The sequence below is a fragment of the Brienomyrus brachyistius genome, chromosome 4, assembly GCF_023856365.1.
Source record: "Brienomyrus brachyistius isolate T26 chromosome 4, BBRACH_0.4, whole genome shotgun sequence".
In the NCBI taxonomy this organism is placed as follows: domain Eukaryota; kingdom Metazoa; phylum Chordata; class Actinopteri; order Osteoglossiformes; family Mormyridae; genus Brienomyrus; species Brienomyrus brachyistius.
Window position 1 is genome coordinate 8,620,940 of NC_064536.1, and position 13,633 is coordinate 8,634,572.

Sequence of the window (13,633 nt, forward strand, 5' to 3'; positions counted from 1 at the left end):
GCAATAACGCTTAGCGAGGGATTTGATCCAAGACAGTACTGGCACCAAGAGCTGGTCGTTCTCCTTAAGATGGTTTGGAATGTTCCAGCTTACTTCTGCAGTTTCACAGTGGACATATTTGCTTTCAGAGGCATCTTGCTGTGACATTTTGTTTTAAATCTGGAGAGCTCTGTTCCTCCTTCGGAGACACATTTCTGCTCTGCCTTCTGATTTATCCTGTCCTGTAGATCACCAGCATTCCCATAATCCACAGGATCCTTAATTCCTCATGGATACCCTGACTCCAGTTTAGTAATAGAGGCTGTTCTTGGGGGATGGAAAATGTTCATGTCTGCTGTTAATTTCTTAAATGGCCAGCAGTTTAATGGATGTCTCTGCACGCTGGGTGGACTCAGAAAGTCTGTGTTGAAGATTTCCTGTCCCGTGATAAATGGCTTTCGTAAATCCCCTTTGAAACTGGCTAAACACAAGCATGTCCCAATTCTCTGTTTTGTACCTAATTCCTCAATATAAAACCAGAGACCATCGTGACATTTACTAACATCAAAACATTATGGCTGTATGTTCAGTGACAATGCCCCATTTCAAAACCTCATGCAGTGAAACCTTCGTTCAGTGAAAACCTCTCTCTGTGAATTCTTCAGGTAGTGAAATTCTTGGGCAGTGAAAACCTTATCCAGTTAAATCTTCCAGCAGTGAAAACCACTTTCACTTAATTCCTTGGGCAGTGTAAACCTCAGGCAAAGAAAACCTCGTCCAGTGAATTTCTTGTCCAGTTAAATCTTTGGGCAGTGAAAACTTCTTTCAGTCATTTCCTCGGGCAGTGGAATTCACGGGCAGTGAAAGCTTCATTCAGTGGAAACCTCAGACAGTGAAAACCTCATTGGTTAAAGTTTCCCAATAATAAGGGAGGACAGAAGAGTTCAGCTTTACAACATAAAACCTTTATTAACTGGTCACATGGAGTAACGGGGAAACCCGACACCACGGAGGGAATACAGCGAAAACACGGGAACCGGGCGATGGCGACACTGCAATGACATGTGACCCTTTCCATCAAAGTCCAGTTACCTCACAATTAAACATGTAAAAAGAGCAAGAGCAATGCCACTGTAGAGCACGTTCAGGGCCGCACTGGCAAAGGCCTCCTAGGCTGTACACTGCACAAGCATGACCTTCCACACATGCAGTGCCGCTCAACCCATTAGGCAACACGGGCAACCGATCAGGGCACCATCTTTTGAGGGGGCCCAGACTTAGCCAGTCAATTTCACTGTGTCTCAGACAGGGGGCGCCAGCAGTGAAGCTTGCTTAGTACACATGGGTTTCACACAGCACTGCACACAAGTGTCTGTCATCCTCCTCCTTACCTACCTTCTTCTGGATGAAATAAATATTCACTAAACCAAAATGACACTCAGTTCCCACAATGTGAAGCCCAGGCTGAAACATCCATTACTTCTGAGGTCTGATGTGCTCATGTCCAAAATAACTGACAAAAGAAGTCACATACAAATTATTTATATTTATAAATACATAGAAAAGTAAAATTTTTACTCACTCTCAAATTTACGGGAATACATATGAATGTATATACACAATATATGTATATTTATGCATATACAGCGTATAACTGTATGTGGGAATAAATATAGTATATAAAATGGCAAACACGATGAATATGAGACATGACTGGGAGGAAATGTACATAGCGGCATATCGCATGTTATTAGCAGACTGAACGTTATAAATAATGTTAATGTGCAGAACCAGAAGCAACATATTACTGACCTATTCTTAATTCCTGTATCGGCCACTGACGATTTACAGAATAAAACACACCAAAGCTTCAAACCATCCTGAGCTCTGACTAAAGATCACCAATGGTTAATGTCAACTACCCAAGGGAGGGGATGGCACACTGTCCCAGTGGGAGGTGAGGGGGACTGGCCACAACCTGACTGGAGGCAAGGGAAATGGGCCGCAACCCAGGAGAGGGGAGGAGGTTTAAGCGGTGACACGGTGGGAGGCGAAGAAGAAGAGGTGCGACTCAGCGGGAGGCAGGGGCAAGGGGAATGGAATGTGACCTTGCAGGAGGAAAGGGTGATGGGATGAGACCCGGTGGGAGGTGAGGGTGATGGGGATGCAGCCCAGAAGGAAGCGAGGGTGATGGGATGAGACCCGGTGGGAGGCGAGGGTGATGGGGATGAGACCCGGCGGGAGGCGAGGGTGATGGGGATGCGACCCGGCGGGAAGCGAGGGTGAAGGGACCAGACCCGTTGGGAGGCGAGGGTGATGGGGATGAGACCCGGTGGGAGGCGAGGGTGATGGGGATGAGACCCGGTGGGAGGCGAGGGTGATGGGGATGCGACCCGGCGGGAAGCAAGGGTGATGGGGATGCGACCCGGCGGGAAGCAAGGGTGAAGGGACGAGACCCGTTGGGAGACGAGGGTGATGGGGATGCAGCCCGGTGGGAAGTGAGGTTGACGGGACGAGACCCGGTGGGAGGTGAGGGTGACGGGACGAGACCCGGTGGGAGGCGAGGGTGACGGGACGAGACCCGGTGGGAGGCGAGGGTGATGGGGATGCGACCCGGCAGGTGACAGGGGTGCAACCCGGTGGGAGGTGAGGGTGGCAGACTGTGACCAGGTAAGGGGCAATGGGATATGACCCAGTGGGAGACAAAGGTGATAGGATGTGACCCAGAGGGAGGCAAAGGGAAAGGGAGATGGGATGTGACCTAGCAGAAGGTGAGGGGGACAAGCAGCAAGAGGGAGTGACCTGGCGGTAGGCGAGGGTGATAGGATGTGACCCAGAGGGAGGCAAAGGGCTAGGAAGAATCGGATACGACCTTGGAGGAGGCGAGGGTGATGGGATGAGACCTGGTGGGAGGTGAGGGTGAAGGGGATGTTACCCGGCAGGAGGCAAGGGCAGCAGCCTGTGACCAAGCAAGGGGGGGAAGGGATTTGACCTGGTGGGAGGTGAGGATGACGGGATGCGACCCAACAAGAGGCAATAGTGAGCAAAAGGCAAGGAGGAATGGGATTTGACCTAGCAGAAGGCGAGAGGGACAAGCCGCAACCAGGCAAGAGGCAAGGGAGGATGGGATGTGACCCAGTGGGAGGCGAGGGCAACGGGATGCAACCCAACGGGAGGTGAGGGTGACAGGGATGCGACCCGACGGGAGGCGAGGGTGACAGGGATGCGACCCGACGGGAAGCGAGGGTGACGGGATGCAACCCGGCGGGAGGCGAGGGTGACAGGGATGCGACCCGGCGGGAGGCGAGGGTGACAGGGATGCGACCTGATGGGAGGTAAGGGTTACGGGATGCGACTCGACGGGAGGCGAGGGTGACAGGGATGCGACCCGACGGGAGGCGAGGGTGACAGGGATGCGACCCGACGGGAGGCGAGGGTGACAGGGATGCGACCCGGTGGGAGGCAAAGGGCAAGGGGGAATGGGATGTGACCTAGGCGGAGGCGAGAGGGATAAGCCGCAACCAGGCAAGTGGCAAGAGGAAATGGGATGGGACCCAGCATTAGGTGAGGGTGACGGAATGCGACTCGGCGGGAGGCGAGGGTGAGGGGGATGCGACCCGGCGGGAGGCGAGGGTGACGGGGATGCGACCCGGCGGGAGGTGAGGGTGACGGGGATGCGACCCTGCGGGAGGCGAGGGTGGCGGGGATGCGACCCGGCGGGAGGCGAGGGTGATGGAACGAGACCCGGTGGGAGGCGAGGGTGACGGGGATGTGACCCGGCGAGAGGCGAATCACGCCTTAATGAATATCTATTTCATCCTTTAGCCTCAAGCCCAGACATGGCTTTCTGTAACTCCTTATTCGTTTTGGGAATCTTTCATTTTGTCATCAGCTCTAAAACATCACAAAGCACATCAATTCCCTTCCTCAAACTGCCCCTCGAGAATGGGACAGAGGACCCATCTGTTCTTTCCAGTTAAAGGCCATCCAGTTTCCTTCACTGTTTGCAGAAGATGAGATGACATCATTGATAAACTCAAACAATCCAGTTCATATGGAGAGAAGTGGAACTAAAACTGCCTAAGTTCTGGCTGCAGTCAGCATAAATGTACACGCGCACCCATATATATGTATGTACATGAAGTTGTACATCCATGTTTTTGTAGGTATGTCTGAACGCGTGTATGGCTGTGTACCTATGTTACAGTACATACATAGATACATACATGTGGGCACAGACACACGATATAAGTGTCAGGCCAAGGCGACAGTAAAAGCAGGGAAGGCAGGTAATTTACAGCACGTGGGCAGCACACCTCTGCGAAGGAGCGCCCCTTCATCTTATCGCTCTCATAACAGTAGCTATTTACAGGAGTGGCAATGTCAGTCTTGTTGTGGGCGGAGCTTGTGCTTGGGGGCGGGGCAAGCAGTCACCGCTGTCAGTCAGAGAGAATGTGCACAAAGGACATTGGAAACACCCCCTTTCTCTCCGGGTGCCCCTCGATGTGCCCAATCTGTCGGAATAAACATAAGAAACACAGCATTATATGTTTTTTTTAAGTACAGAACTACGGTTGAAAATGCAAAACAAAGAAAGAGAAAAAGCACATTACACATAAACCAAGAGCCCTAACTCTGGCAGCGGCAGGTGGCACCCCAGGGGCTTGGGGGGGGGGGGGGGGGTTGGAGCTGCCCTCTGCTCCTGCTGTTCCAGGGTAAACTTACTCACCCACCACTCCTGGTCCTCCTCTCCCGTCACGATGATGACCTCGCCCTCAGTGAAGGTCAGCTCGTCGTCATTGTCCGCCTGGCAGTCGTAGATGGTCTTCACCCGCCTTGTCTTGTGCTTCCCCTAGAAGGATGCGCAGGAAACTAAGGGAATTAGATCAGGTGATAACCAGCAGTATGACAGAGCAGCGTTCCCAAACCCAGCCATTGGTGGCCCACAGCCTGTCCACATTTTTGCTTTTTGAGGGAGCAAAAACTTGGAGTGTCTGTTGGCTCCCGAGGTGCAGAATGGCAAACACTGACATGAAGCATGGGAACACTAACCGCGTTGATCTTCCGGGGCAGCGGTACTGGCATCTCCATGGTACCAGCTGGGGTTCCGTTGGTGTCCTCGCTGGGTTGTCTGGATGCCGCCTCCCCCTGCTGGCTGGAAGCTGCCCAATCGGGGGGTTGCAGTTTCGGGACAGGATCTGCTGGCTGAGGCCTCGGAGGATCAGCCTTAGGGGGTGTATCCACCAGGTGAGGCTTGGGTGGGAGGTCTTTGATCTGGGGTTTTGGGGGCAGGTCCGCCAGCAGGGGCTTCGGGGGCAAATCAGAGAGCTGGGGCTTCGGGGGCAAATCAGAGAGCTGGGGTTTCGGGGGCAAATCAGAGAGCTGGGGTTTTGGGGGCAAGTCGAAGAGCTGGGGTTTTTCAGGTGGAGGGGCTTTCTGTGGGGTCTCAGCGGCCTGTGGCAGCTTCTGGAGCCCTTCTGGGGGCTGGCTGGGCTTGTCCACGGAGGGATGGTGGATGGTGTCGATTTTCCGTAGAGCCACTGCAGCAAAATTTGGAGGCAAACCGTTGCTTTAGATCACATTCATCACTATCTCCTTCCTTCACCTAAAACTGGCTGATGGGTCATTATCACTGCATGCGATGCCAGTTGTGCCCAGAAGGAAAGGACGCACCTTTCTGAGGTAGCTTGGGTAGAACTCTGGGCCCGAGGGTGGATTTGGTGTTACTGGTACTGGTGCTAAAAATGATGAATGACAAAGAGCTGATTATTAGGAGATTTTTTTTTCCAAGGCAACAAGGCAGAAAAGAGAAACCACAATTGCTAAGATGGACACCTACCTTTGCTGCTGGGGAATACCCTCAAATTTGCAAGTAGGTGGCACTCTGCTGGCAGGGATGGGAGTAGAGTCATTTCCTGTAAGTTTGAGACCGGGTCAGTTTGTGATTCTGGTTGATCTCTGGCCCACTCCCTGAGCTGGGCCAGGCTGGGCCAGTATACATGCGTGTGGATGTCATGGAGACACAGCTCACTTAAATGTGACGTGGATCTCACGTAAGGACATGAGCGCATTTATGATGAAAAATCATACCACGTGTGGCCCTATTTGACGGTCACTGACAGTGATGAAAAAAATCACAGCGAAAGTGGCACATATTTCACGCTCACCCAGCATGATGAAAAATCACAATGAAATGACCCTAACTTTACCACACTTCCATGCACAACGGGAATCACAGGAAAACGAGCAGCTAATTACAACCCCAAGGCGTGTATCCAAGGTGGGAAATGGGTCGCTAGGTAATGAACACCAGGAATGGCCCATGAAAGCGCGTCAGTGATGAGGAAAAGATACCGATGTGTAATGTGGAGCTATTAAGATGAGTGATGGCAGGCTGAGCTGTCCATTAGGGGCATCGCACACTGAATGGGCTCTTCAAAACAGCTTAAGACAAGCACCTCTCCTTTCCGGATACAGCCAATCAGAGCAGGGATGTTATTAAACACTTCTTCCGGATGTGATTCTGTACTGGACCGTACTGCATCACACGAGTGGCAATTTGGTAGGAATATGAGCAGCCCATCCTGGTTAAATGAACACTGCAAAGAGGGCTGTACAGACTGGTTTCACGTGGGATAATCCCTTTTCGATTAGATAAGACTTCCTGAAGTACACACAGCACAGCACAGCAAAGCACGGCACGAAGAAAGCCATGTTTACGTTTACAGCATTTGGCAGACTCCCTTAGCCAGAGTGACTTACATAACTGCTTAGAAGTCTCCATCAGTGAATACTGATACTGGTTCAACAGAACCTGCCATGTTGCTTGGTTGGACTTTGCTTATCGACGTGAGAATGGGGTCCTGACGACCTAAAACATATCTTGGGGAAAATGAAGGGAACCGAAATGTCTTATGCAATAATACCAGAAAGGGGCTGGACTTAACAATAAGGGCGGGGTCCACTGCACTGACCACTCCTGCAGGGCAGAGGAACAGCACTGCAGCAAAGTCTCGGCTCTTAACCCTGTCCGTGCCATGGCAACACTGCACCACTGCACGCCATAAAAGGCCACACACACCCCTTACTTCCTGTTTGCTCTTCCCTTTGTATCCTACTCACCCCCAGGCATCGCATCTCTATCCTGGGGACTGTGAGGTAGCGGGCCGGGTGGTTCAGATGGGGTACGCTCCTGCCCAGGGGGAGGGGGTGGAGCCCTCTTCTTGGATGGGGTAGCACTGCCCCCTACAGGCATAGGGCCTGCAGGGATTGAGGAGGGGGGAAGTAGCAGAGGGAGCTATGAAGCGATACACGACAAGGGCTGTGACAGGTAAGGAAGGGGGTCCACACCTCACATGTAGCTACAAGGAAACAGGGCAGCGGGGCCAGGTCACGTCACAGAAGCCAGACAAGGACGAAAACGGAAAGCAGAGCAGGGTGGCTGTGCCCCAGAGGAGCAGGCAGGAAGCGTTTGAAGTGGCAAACTGAAAGTGTGTCAAACGGTTCGCAAACGGGGCACAGAAGTAAGCTCTCTCTTGTGAGAGGCCACCCCAAGGCAGGGTGTCACGGGGATCGTTTAATTCAGTCTGGTCCTCCCTACGGCCAGCTTTCATGGGGATCGTTTATTTCAGTCTGGACCTCCCTACGGCCAGCGTTCACGGGGCTCGTTTAATTCAGTCTGGTCCTCCCTACGGCCATTTCACGGGGATCGTTTAATTCAGTCTGGTCCTCCCTACGGCCAGCTTTCATGGGGATCGTTTATTTCAGTCTGGACCTCCCTACGGCCAGCGTTCACGGGGCTCGTTTAATTCAGTCTGGTCCTCCCTACGGCCATTTCACGGGGATCGTTTAATTCAGTCTGGTCCTCCCTACGGCCAGCTTTCATGGGGATCGTTTATTTCAGTCTGGACCTCCCTACGGCCAGCGTTCACGGGGCTCGTTTAATTCAGTCTGGTCCTCCCTACGGCCATTTCACGGGGATCGTTTAATTCATTCTGGTCCTCCCTATGGCCAGCTTTCACGGGGATTGTCTAATTCAGTCTGGAAGCCAATCCAGTCCCCGAGGACATCATGTGATATCGACGACGTCCCTCCGGGCTCAGTTAAGAGCAGGCGTGACGCACAACAAGTACCTGCCCAGATACCCAACCTGCAGGAGAACTGTGGGTCACGGGATCAAGGCCCAGAATGGCAAAGCAGAGCAGTGTGGGCCCAGGTGTATCTCAGAGAGGCACCTCTGGGTCGACGGATGCATGTAACGGAGAGCTCAGCCAGGTGAGAACGGGTTAGCTGCATGTTCACAAAGAGGCGGGTGGGCGGTGTGGGCTGGATTTGGGGAGTAAAGTGATATTCACTGCTGATGTAGGGGCGCATGGCGGCCAGAGTGGCGTAGTGCGACGTCGGCGATCCAGAAAAAGGCAGAACTGGGACTGTGAGAGAGGAGGAGACATTGAGGAAAGCACAGAGAGCACGAAGTAAACCCCTCCCTCCGTCCCTCCCTCTCCGCATGATTGGCTGTCCTACCTGGACATCTGCAAAAAGCAGCATAGGCAGTGTTGCGGGGGTCATCCCTACCCCACCCCCTGCCCTCCCAGCTCACTTCAGCCCTACCTCTTTAGACCCACAACCCAATGAGGAGGGCTGCATGGGGAACATATTCATAATCAGGGCGCCCACAGGCCTGGAGGTTTCAGCCGGGCAGACACCATACTAACACATGCCGTTTCTTCTTTTAAACAAGCTGAACTGCTACAGGTAGTCAGACAAACAGCAGAACTGGCTGTGGACTCGCGGTCGCACACTGACGATGCGTTTCCTTTGGCTTTCTTAGCCTGTGTACTCTGTCCTAGCCTTCTGCTAGCTGTGTGTTAACAGCCATGTCCTAGTTGCGTACTAACTGTGTGTGTGTGTTAGGGTTAGCTATGCAGTTGCTATGTGTTAGCGGTGTTAGCTGTGTGCTTTATGTTAGGTGTGTGCTTGCTGTACATTAGCTGACTTTTAGCTGCATGTTAGCTGTGCTATAGCAGTCTTTAAGCTTTGACATCATGTGCTAGCTGTGTATTAGTTGTATGTTAGTTGCGTTATCGCTGTATGTTTGCTGTGCAATGTCTGCTAGTTTATTGTTAGCCGTGCGCTACCTGTATGTTAGCTGTATCGTTGCTGTGAATTAGTTCTGCTATAGCTTTCCCCATCCTTTATATTAGCTATGTGTTCCCTGTTAGCTGGGTCTTAGCTTTGTCTTAGCCATGTGCTAGCTCTATGTTAGCCATGTGCTAGCTCTATGTTAGCCATGCGCTAGCTCTATGTTAGCCATGCGCTAGCTCTATGTTAGCCATGTGCTAGCTCTATGTTAGCCTTGTGCTAGCTCTATGTTAGCCATGTGCTAGCTCTATGTTAGCTGTCCACTCAGTGACGCCTGCAGTAAAATGAGCAGAAAACCCCACAGTGGCACAATGCCCACCTTTCCCAGCATTCCTAGGGGGCAGCGGTGGGGCGTCGATGATAGGCGAGGTGGGAGAGTCGGTGGAGACACTGTACACCTGGTTGGCGAAGGCGCCGTAGGACAGCCGTTGCTTATCCCGTGGGCCAGAGAAGGCGGACAGGGACAGCTTATCCTGGGGGGACAGGCTGGATGAGTGGCAGAAGCTTTGAGGGCGAGGGGATCGCTCCTTCTTAATGGGGCTGGGCTGCATGGGGACACAAGTTGACAGCTGTCAGTTATACAGGCCAGGAAGCCACACATGTATCGCAAGGGGCTGTGGGAGGCAGCACACACTGCACAGCGTCAGCGACGTGCTGGGGGGGGGGGGGGATCACGGCCGCAGGACAGCCTACCAATCACTGGCGGGAAGGCCGTCAGCCTCCAAAGCTCACCACGTAGCCGGAGGATGTGAGGAGGTTGGCCACAGGGACAGCACCAGAAAACAGCCCAGCAACTTGTGGGGGAGGGATGGCGGGGTCTGAGAGTGTGCTAGTGGGGGGAGGGACTCCGACGCGGCAGGCTAAGCCCACGTAAGCAAAAACGCTGGCTTTCTAAAAGAGGAACTTGTTAAAGCAGCATGTGAGGAGCGAACAAGTGAAAGCGAGATGGATGCAGGGCTGCTCCGGCCCGCGGCACCTGCACACCCTGCCCGGGGGCCCACCTTGTCGTCGAGGTCGTCATCGCTCTCGTCAATCTCCTCCATCCGCAGGTTCCATTCATACTCCACGTGGACGTGGGGGTTGAACTTCCCAGCGCCGGCCTGTACCAGCTTTGGGAGGGGGATACACAGTAGTCAGGTATTGCATACACACACACAAGCCACCCGCAATGGTACAGGAAAGTGTTTGATACTGGGGGGGATGCAATTAATTCTTTTTTTTTTTGGGGGGGGTGGTGAATGCATCCAAATGAAATATTGGGGTCCATACTTCCCCTGACCCCCCTCCCCCCACCCAGTTCCTATGCCCTGGGCCAGCTATCACATACACGTTCACACCATGTAATAATAACTAATTTTTCCTGACCCTAAAGCGATGGAGAAATGTGCTTTTAAATATTTACTATGAATTGTCTCATTTGTCACTGGTGAAAACTGGCTGTTAAGAAGGTTAAGAAAATACTCATTAAATATTTACTGCCATTGTAAAGGCTTATTAAAATGCATAGCACCTTGTAGGTACAATAAACTGTCCCAGACCACATTGTCACAGACTGCAGCAACAGCAAGCAGCTACACTTTGTACAGTGATACTCTGCACATCGCTATCTGTATACTGCTGAGTGCAAATTGCACACATTTATCAACAATAGGAAGCTTTGCTGCAGACAGGCCCATTGTTTTTGTTGTGCCTTGCTGCTGCCCCCTGGTGGTTACAATTGATAATGCTCCCCAGAGTCACCATATTTACTGCAGTATTTAACATACATAACCGTAAATAACAGCTAAACATCTTTCAGATACTTGTCACCATATGATTTAATTTCAAAAGATTTAAGTTACCTACTACCTACTTTATTACTTTTATAGGTTTGTTACCATCCATCCATTTTCCAAACCGCTTATCCTACTGGGTCGCAGGGGGGGGGGTCCGGAGCCTATCCCAGAAGCAATGGGCATGAGGCAGGGAACAACCCAGGATGGGGGGCCAGCCCATCGCAGGGCACACTCACACACCATTCACTCAGACATACACACCTACGGGCAATTTAGTAACTCCAATCAGCCTCAGCATGTTTTTGGACTGTGGGGGGAAACCGGAGTACCCGGAGGAAACCCCACGACGACATGGGGAGAACATGCAAACTCCACACACATGTGACCCAGGCGGAGACTCGAACCCGGGTCCCAGAGGTGCGAGGCAACAGTGCTAACCACTGCACCACCATGCCACAGGTTTATTACTATTACTCAATTTTATAAACTTGAAAATAAAGTAGAGAGACCACATCCATGTTTAACATCACAAACACTAAAGGAGATCATGTGTGGGATGTATGTGTGAAGGACGCAGCCGCCTGTGAAGCTACAGCTCCTTCGCCGTCAGGTTCTTACCGGCTCCTCACACTGCGAATTCCTCAGCCTCCTGGCCATGTCCAGGGCTGTCTCCCCATTCTGATTGACTGTGGGCACAGGAGCGGTGAGTCATGATGATGAGGTCATCAGTAGCCAATCACACTGCAGTTTACCACACGGCGTGCTCTTGCTGGCAGGCTTACCAATGTCTATCGCCGGCTTGCCCCGCAACAGCAGCTTCACACACTCATACTTGTCGTACAGGCAACAGTAATGCAGGGCGGTGTTGCCGCTGTCCGTCTGCTTATCTAGGTTGCCGCTGTGGTGCGGTGGGGGGGTACAGGGGGGAGCAAGGTCAGCACACTTGGTCTCCGAGTCGCTAAGCCTCAGGAATTGCTCACTCCCATAATCCCGCCTGATGGAAGAACTGCAATGTGACTCAGACTGCAGCAGGAGGGAAAGTCCATTTCATAGGTGGTTCTGGAACCCTATTTAGGGGGCTTCAGCCACCATATTTATTGTCTCACCCCCCCCCCCCCCCCCCGAGCAAAATTTTTCTAAAAACATTTATGAGCTATGTCCCAAATTTCTTCAGGGTGAAATCCTAAAATCGCCCCTGGTTTACCCACAGACACCCGCTCTGCCACACAAAGACACACACAGCGTATATGGCCCTATCATAGCAGTTCTGATACCACAACGGGGACGCCCAGGCCTGTGTACACAGAGACGCACTGTGCGTTTCTGCAATCAGTGGGGATGGATCGCGGCAAAAAAGGACGATCATCACCCACCTGTTCTGCACGAGGAAGTCGACTAGGTGCAAAGAAGTCTGGTCCGCGATCCGCACCGAGAAGTGCAATGCAGTTTCTCCAGGCTCCTGTAGGGGGTAAGGAGTTATAGAGATCTGGAGGGAGAAGCTGTAGAGGTCAGCCCAAGATGGGAAAGTGCAGTAATCGCATTAAGAGTCCCCTGAAAGGCTGGTCTCAGATCAGTGATATCTAAGCAAGACCACTATGAGATCATATTTCAGTGCAACAGGCACAAGGAACTGGCAGCTTCTCATGAAGCCACCCATGCCCTAGAGAAGGAGCCTCACCTGACCCGCTTCTGGGAGGGGCTCCATTAGCTCCACCCCCTCAGCATACACCTGGATCAGGGCCAGCAGGTCCCGGGACCTGATGGCCTCATACAAATCGCTCATTTTGTCAGCCGCCGAGGTGCAGGTTTTGCGTGCAAACTTGTGGTCCACATACTTGGCGGTGATGAATTCCTTGCGTACCGTCCTGTGGGGATTTGGAGGGGGGGGGCAAGATGTCAAGCGGGCAAATCACCTGACTGTTCGAAGACCCCGCCTTCTGCATAGATACCTGCGTAATACACTCGCTCTCTCAGTGTTAACGGCTCAAAGCTGAGTGAGTGAACCAGTACTTACATGTCACTCGACGGAGTGGGCTTTGGGGAGGGATAAGGTAGGTTCCCCTCCAGCATCTCGTTAAAACTGCTATTTCCTACATTCTTGGCCACCTGTAGGACAGAAGCACAAAAGCAGCTTTCGGAGTGTTTCCCCAACATTTCGTCGTGTATAGCTCTGAATGCACCCTCTGCTTCGACACCCAGGGTGATGACAGACTGGACTGTCCTCAAGTGGGACCAGGTCACACTCACCAGCAGTTCAGAGGTGCCCAGCTTGTCCAGCTCCAGGGACTGGATGCGAGAGATGTGGACACCCATCTCTCTGTGGATCCCCGAGCACTCGATGCAGGTCAGGATGCCCAGGTTGGTGGAGAGCCATTTGGGGTCTGCAGCGTGCAGGATGACAGGAACCCAGGCAATCATGAACTTCCCTGCGAGCTCAGTCTTTCTCCAGCAGGCATCACTATGCCAAGGTTGCACTGTCCTCTCGGGACCGCAGGTTAATGAGGTTAATGGGTTGGACTAGGGTTCGTTAACCAAAAAAACAAGAAAGAATACATCGGAACCTAAGCTGCGCTGGTTATGCCCTTATGCTGATGGACACTGTTGGCCGGTTAATGTATGAATCATCTACAGCAGATGCTGCGATCAACAGGTTGATCCTTAAGGCAGTCGATCGGGGCAATTAGACAGGTTCACAGATTATTTTCTTGGCAAAAGTACTGGACCACTGATCCACAATG

The 13,633-nt window shown here is 52.3% G+C and overlaps 1 protein-coding gene across 1 annotated transcript in view; it reads right to left on the reverse strand.

Annotated features, from left to right (window-relative positions):
- Positions 1 to 922: 922 nt before the first annotated feature.
- LOC125740134 (arf-GAP with SH3 domain, ANK repeat and PH domain-containing protein 1-like) overlaps positions 923 to 13,633 on the reverse strand; it is a 49,081-nt gene continuing 36,370 nt past the window's right edge. Inside the window, 14 exon segments of the mRNA XM_049010960.1 lie at positions 923 to 4,493; positions 4,709 to 4,831; positions 5,032 to 5,519; positions 5,653 to 5,717; positions 5,819 to 5,894; positions 8,334 to 8,408; positions 9,440 to 9,665; positions 10,122 to 10,229; positions 11,514 to 11,581; positions 11,678 to 11,793; positions 12,269 to 12,354; positions 12,574 to 12,760; positions 12,910 to 13,001; positions 13,143 to 13,276. Of these exon segments, the coding sequence (XP_048866917.1) occupies positions 4,419 to 4,493; positions 4,709 to 4,831; positions 5,032 to 5,519; positions 5,653 to 5,717; positions 5,819 to 5,894; positions 8,334 to 8,408; positions 9,440 to 9,665; positions 10,122 to 10,229; positions 11,514 to 11,581; positions 11,678 to 11,793; positions 12,269 to 12,354; positions 12,574 to 12,760; positions 12,910 to 13,001; positions 13,143 to 13,276 (1,919 nt within the window). The 3' untranslated portion in view covers positions 923 to 4,418.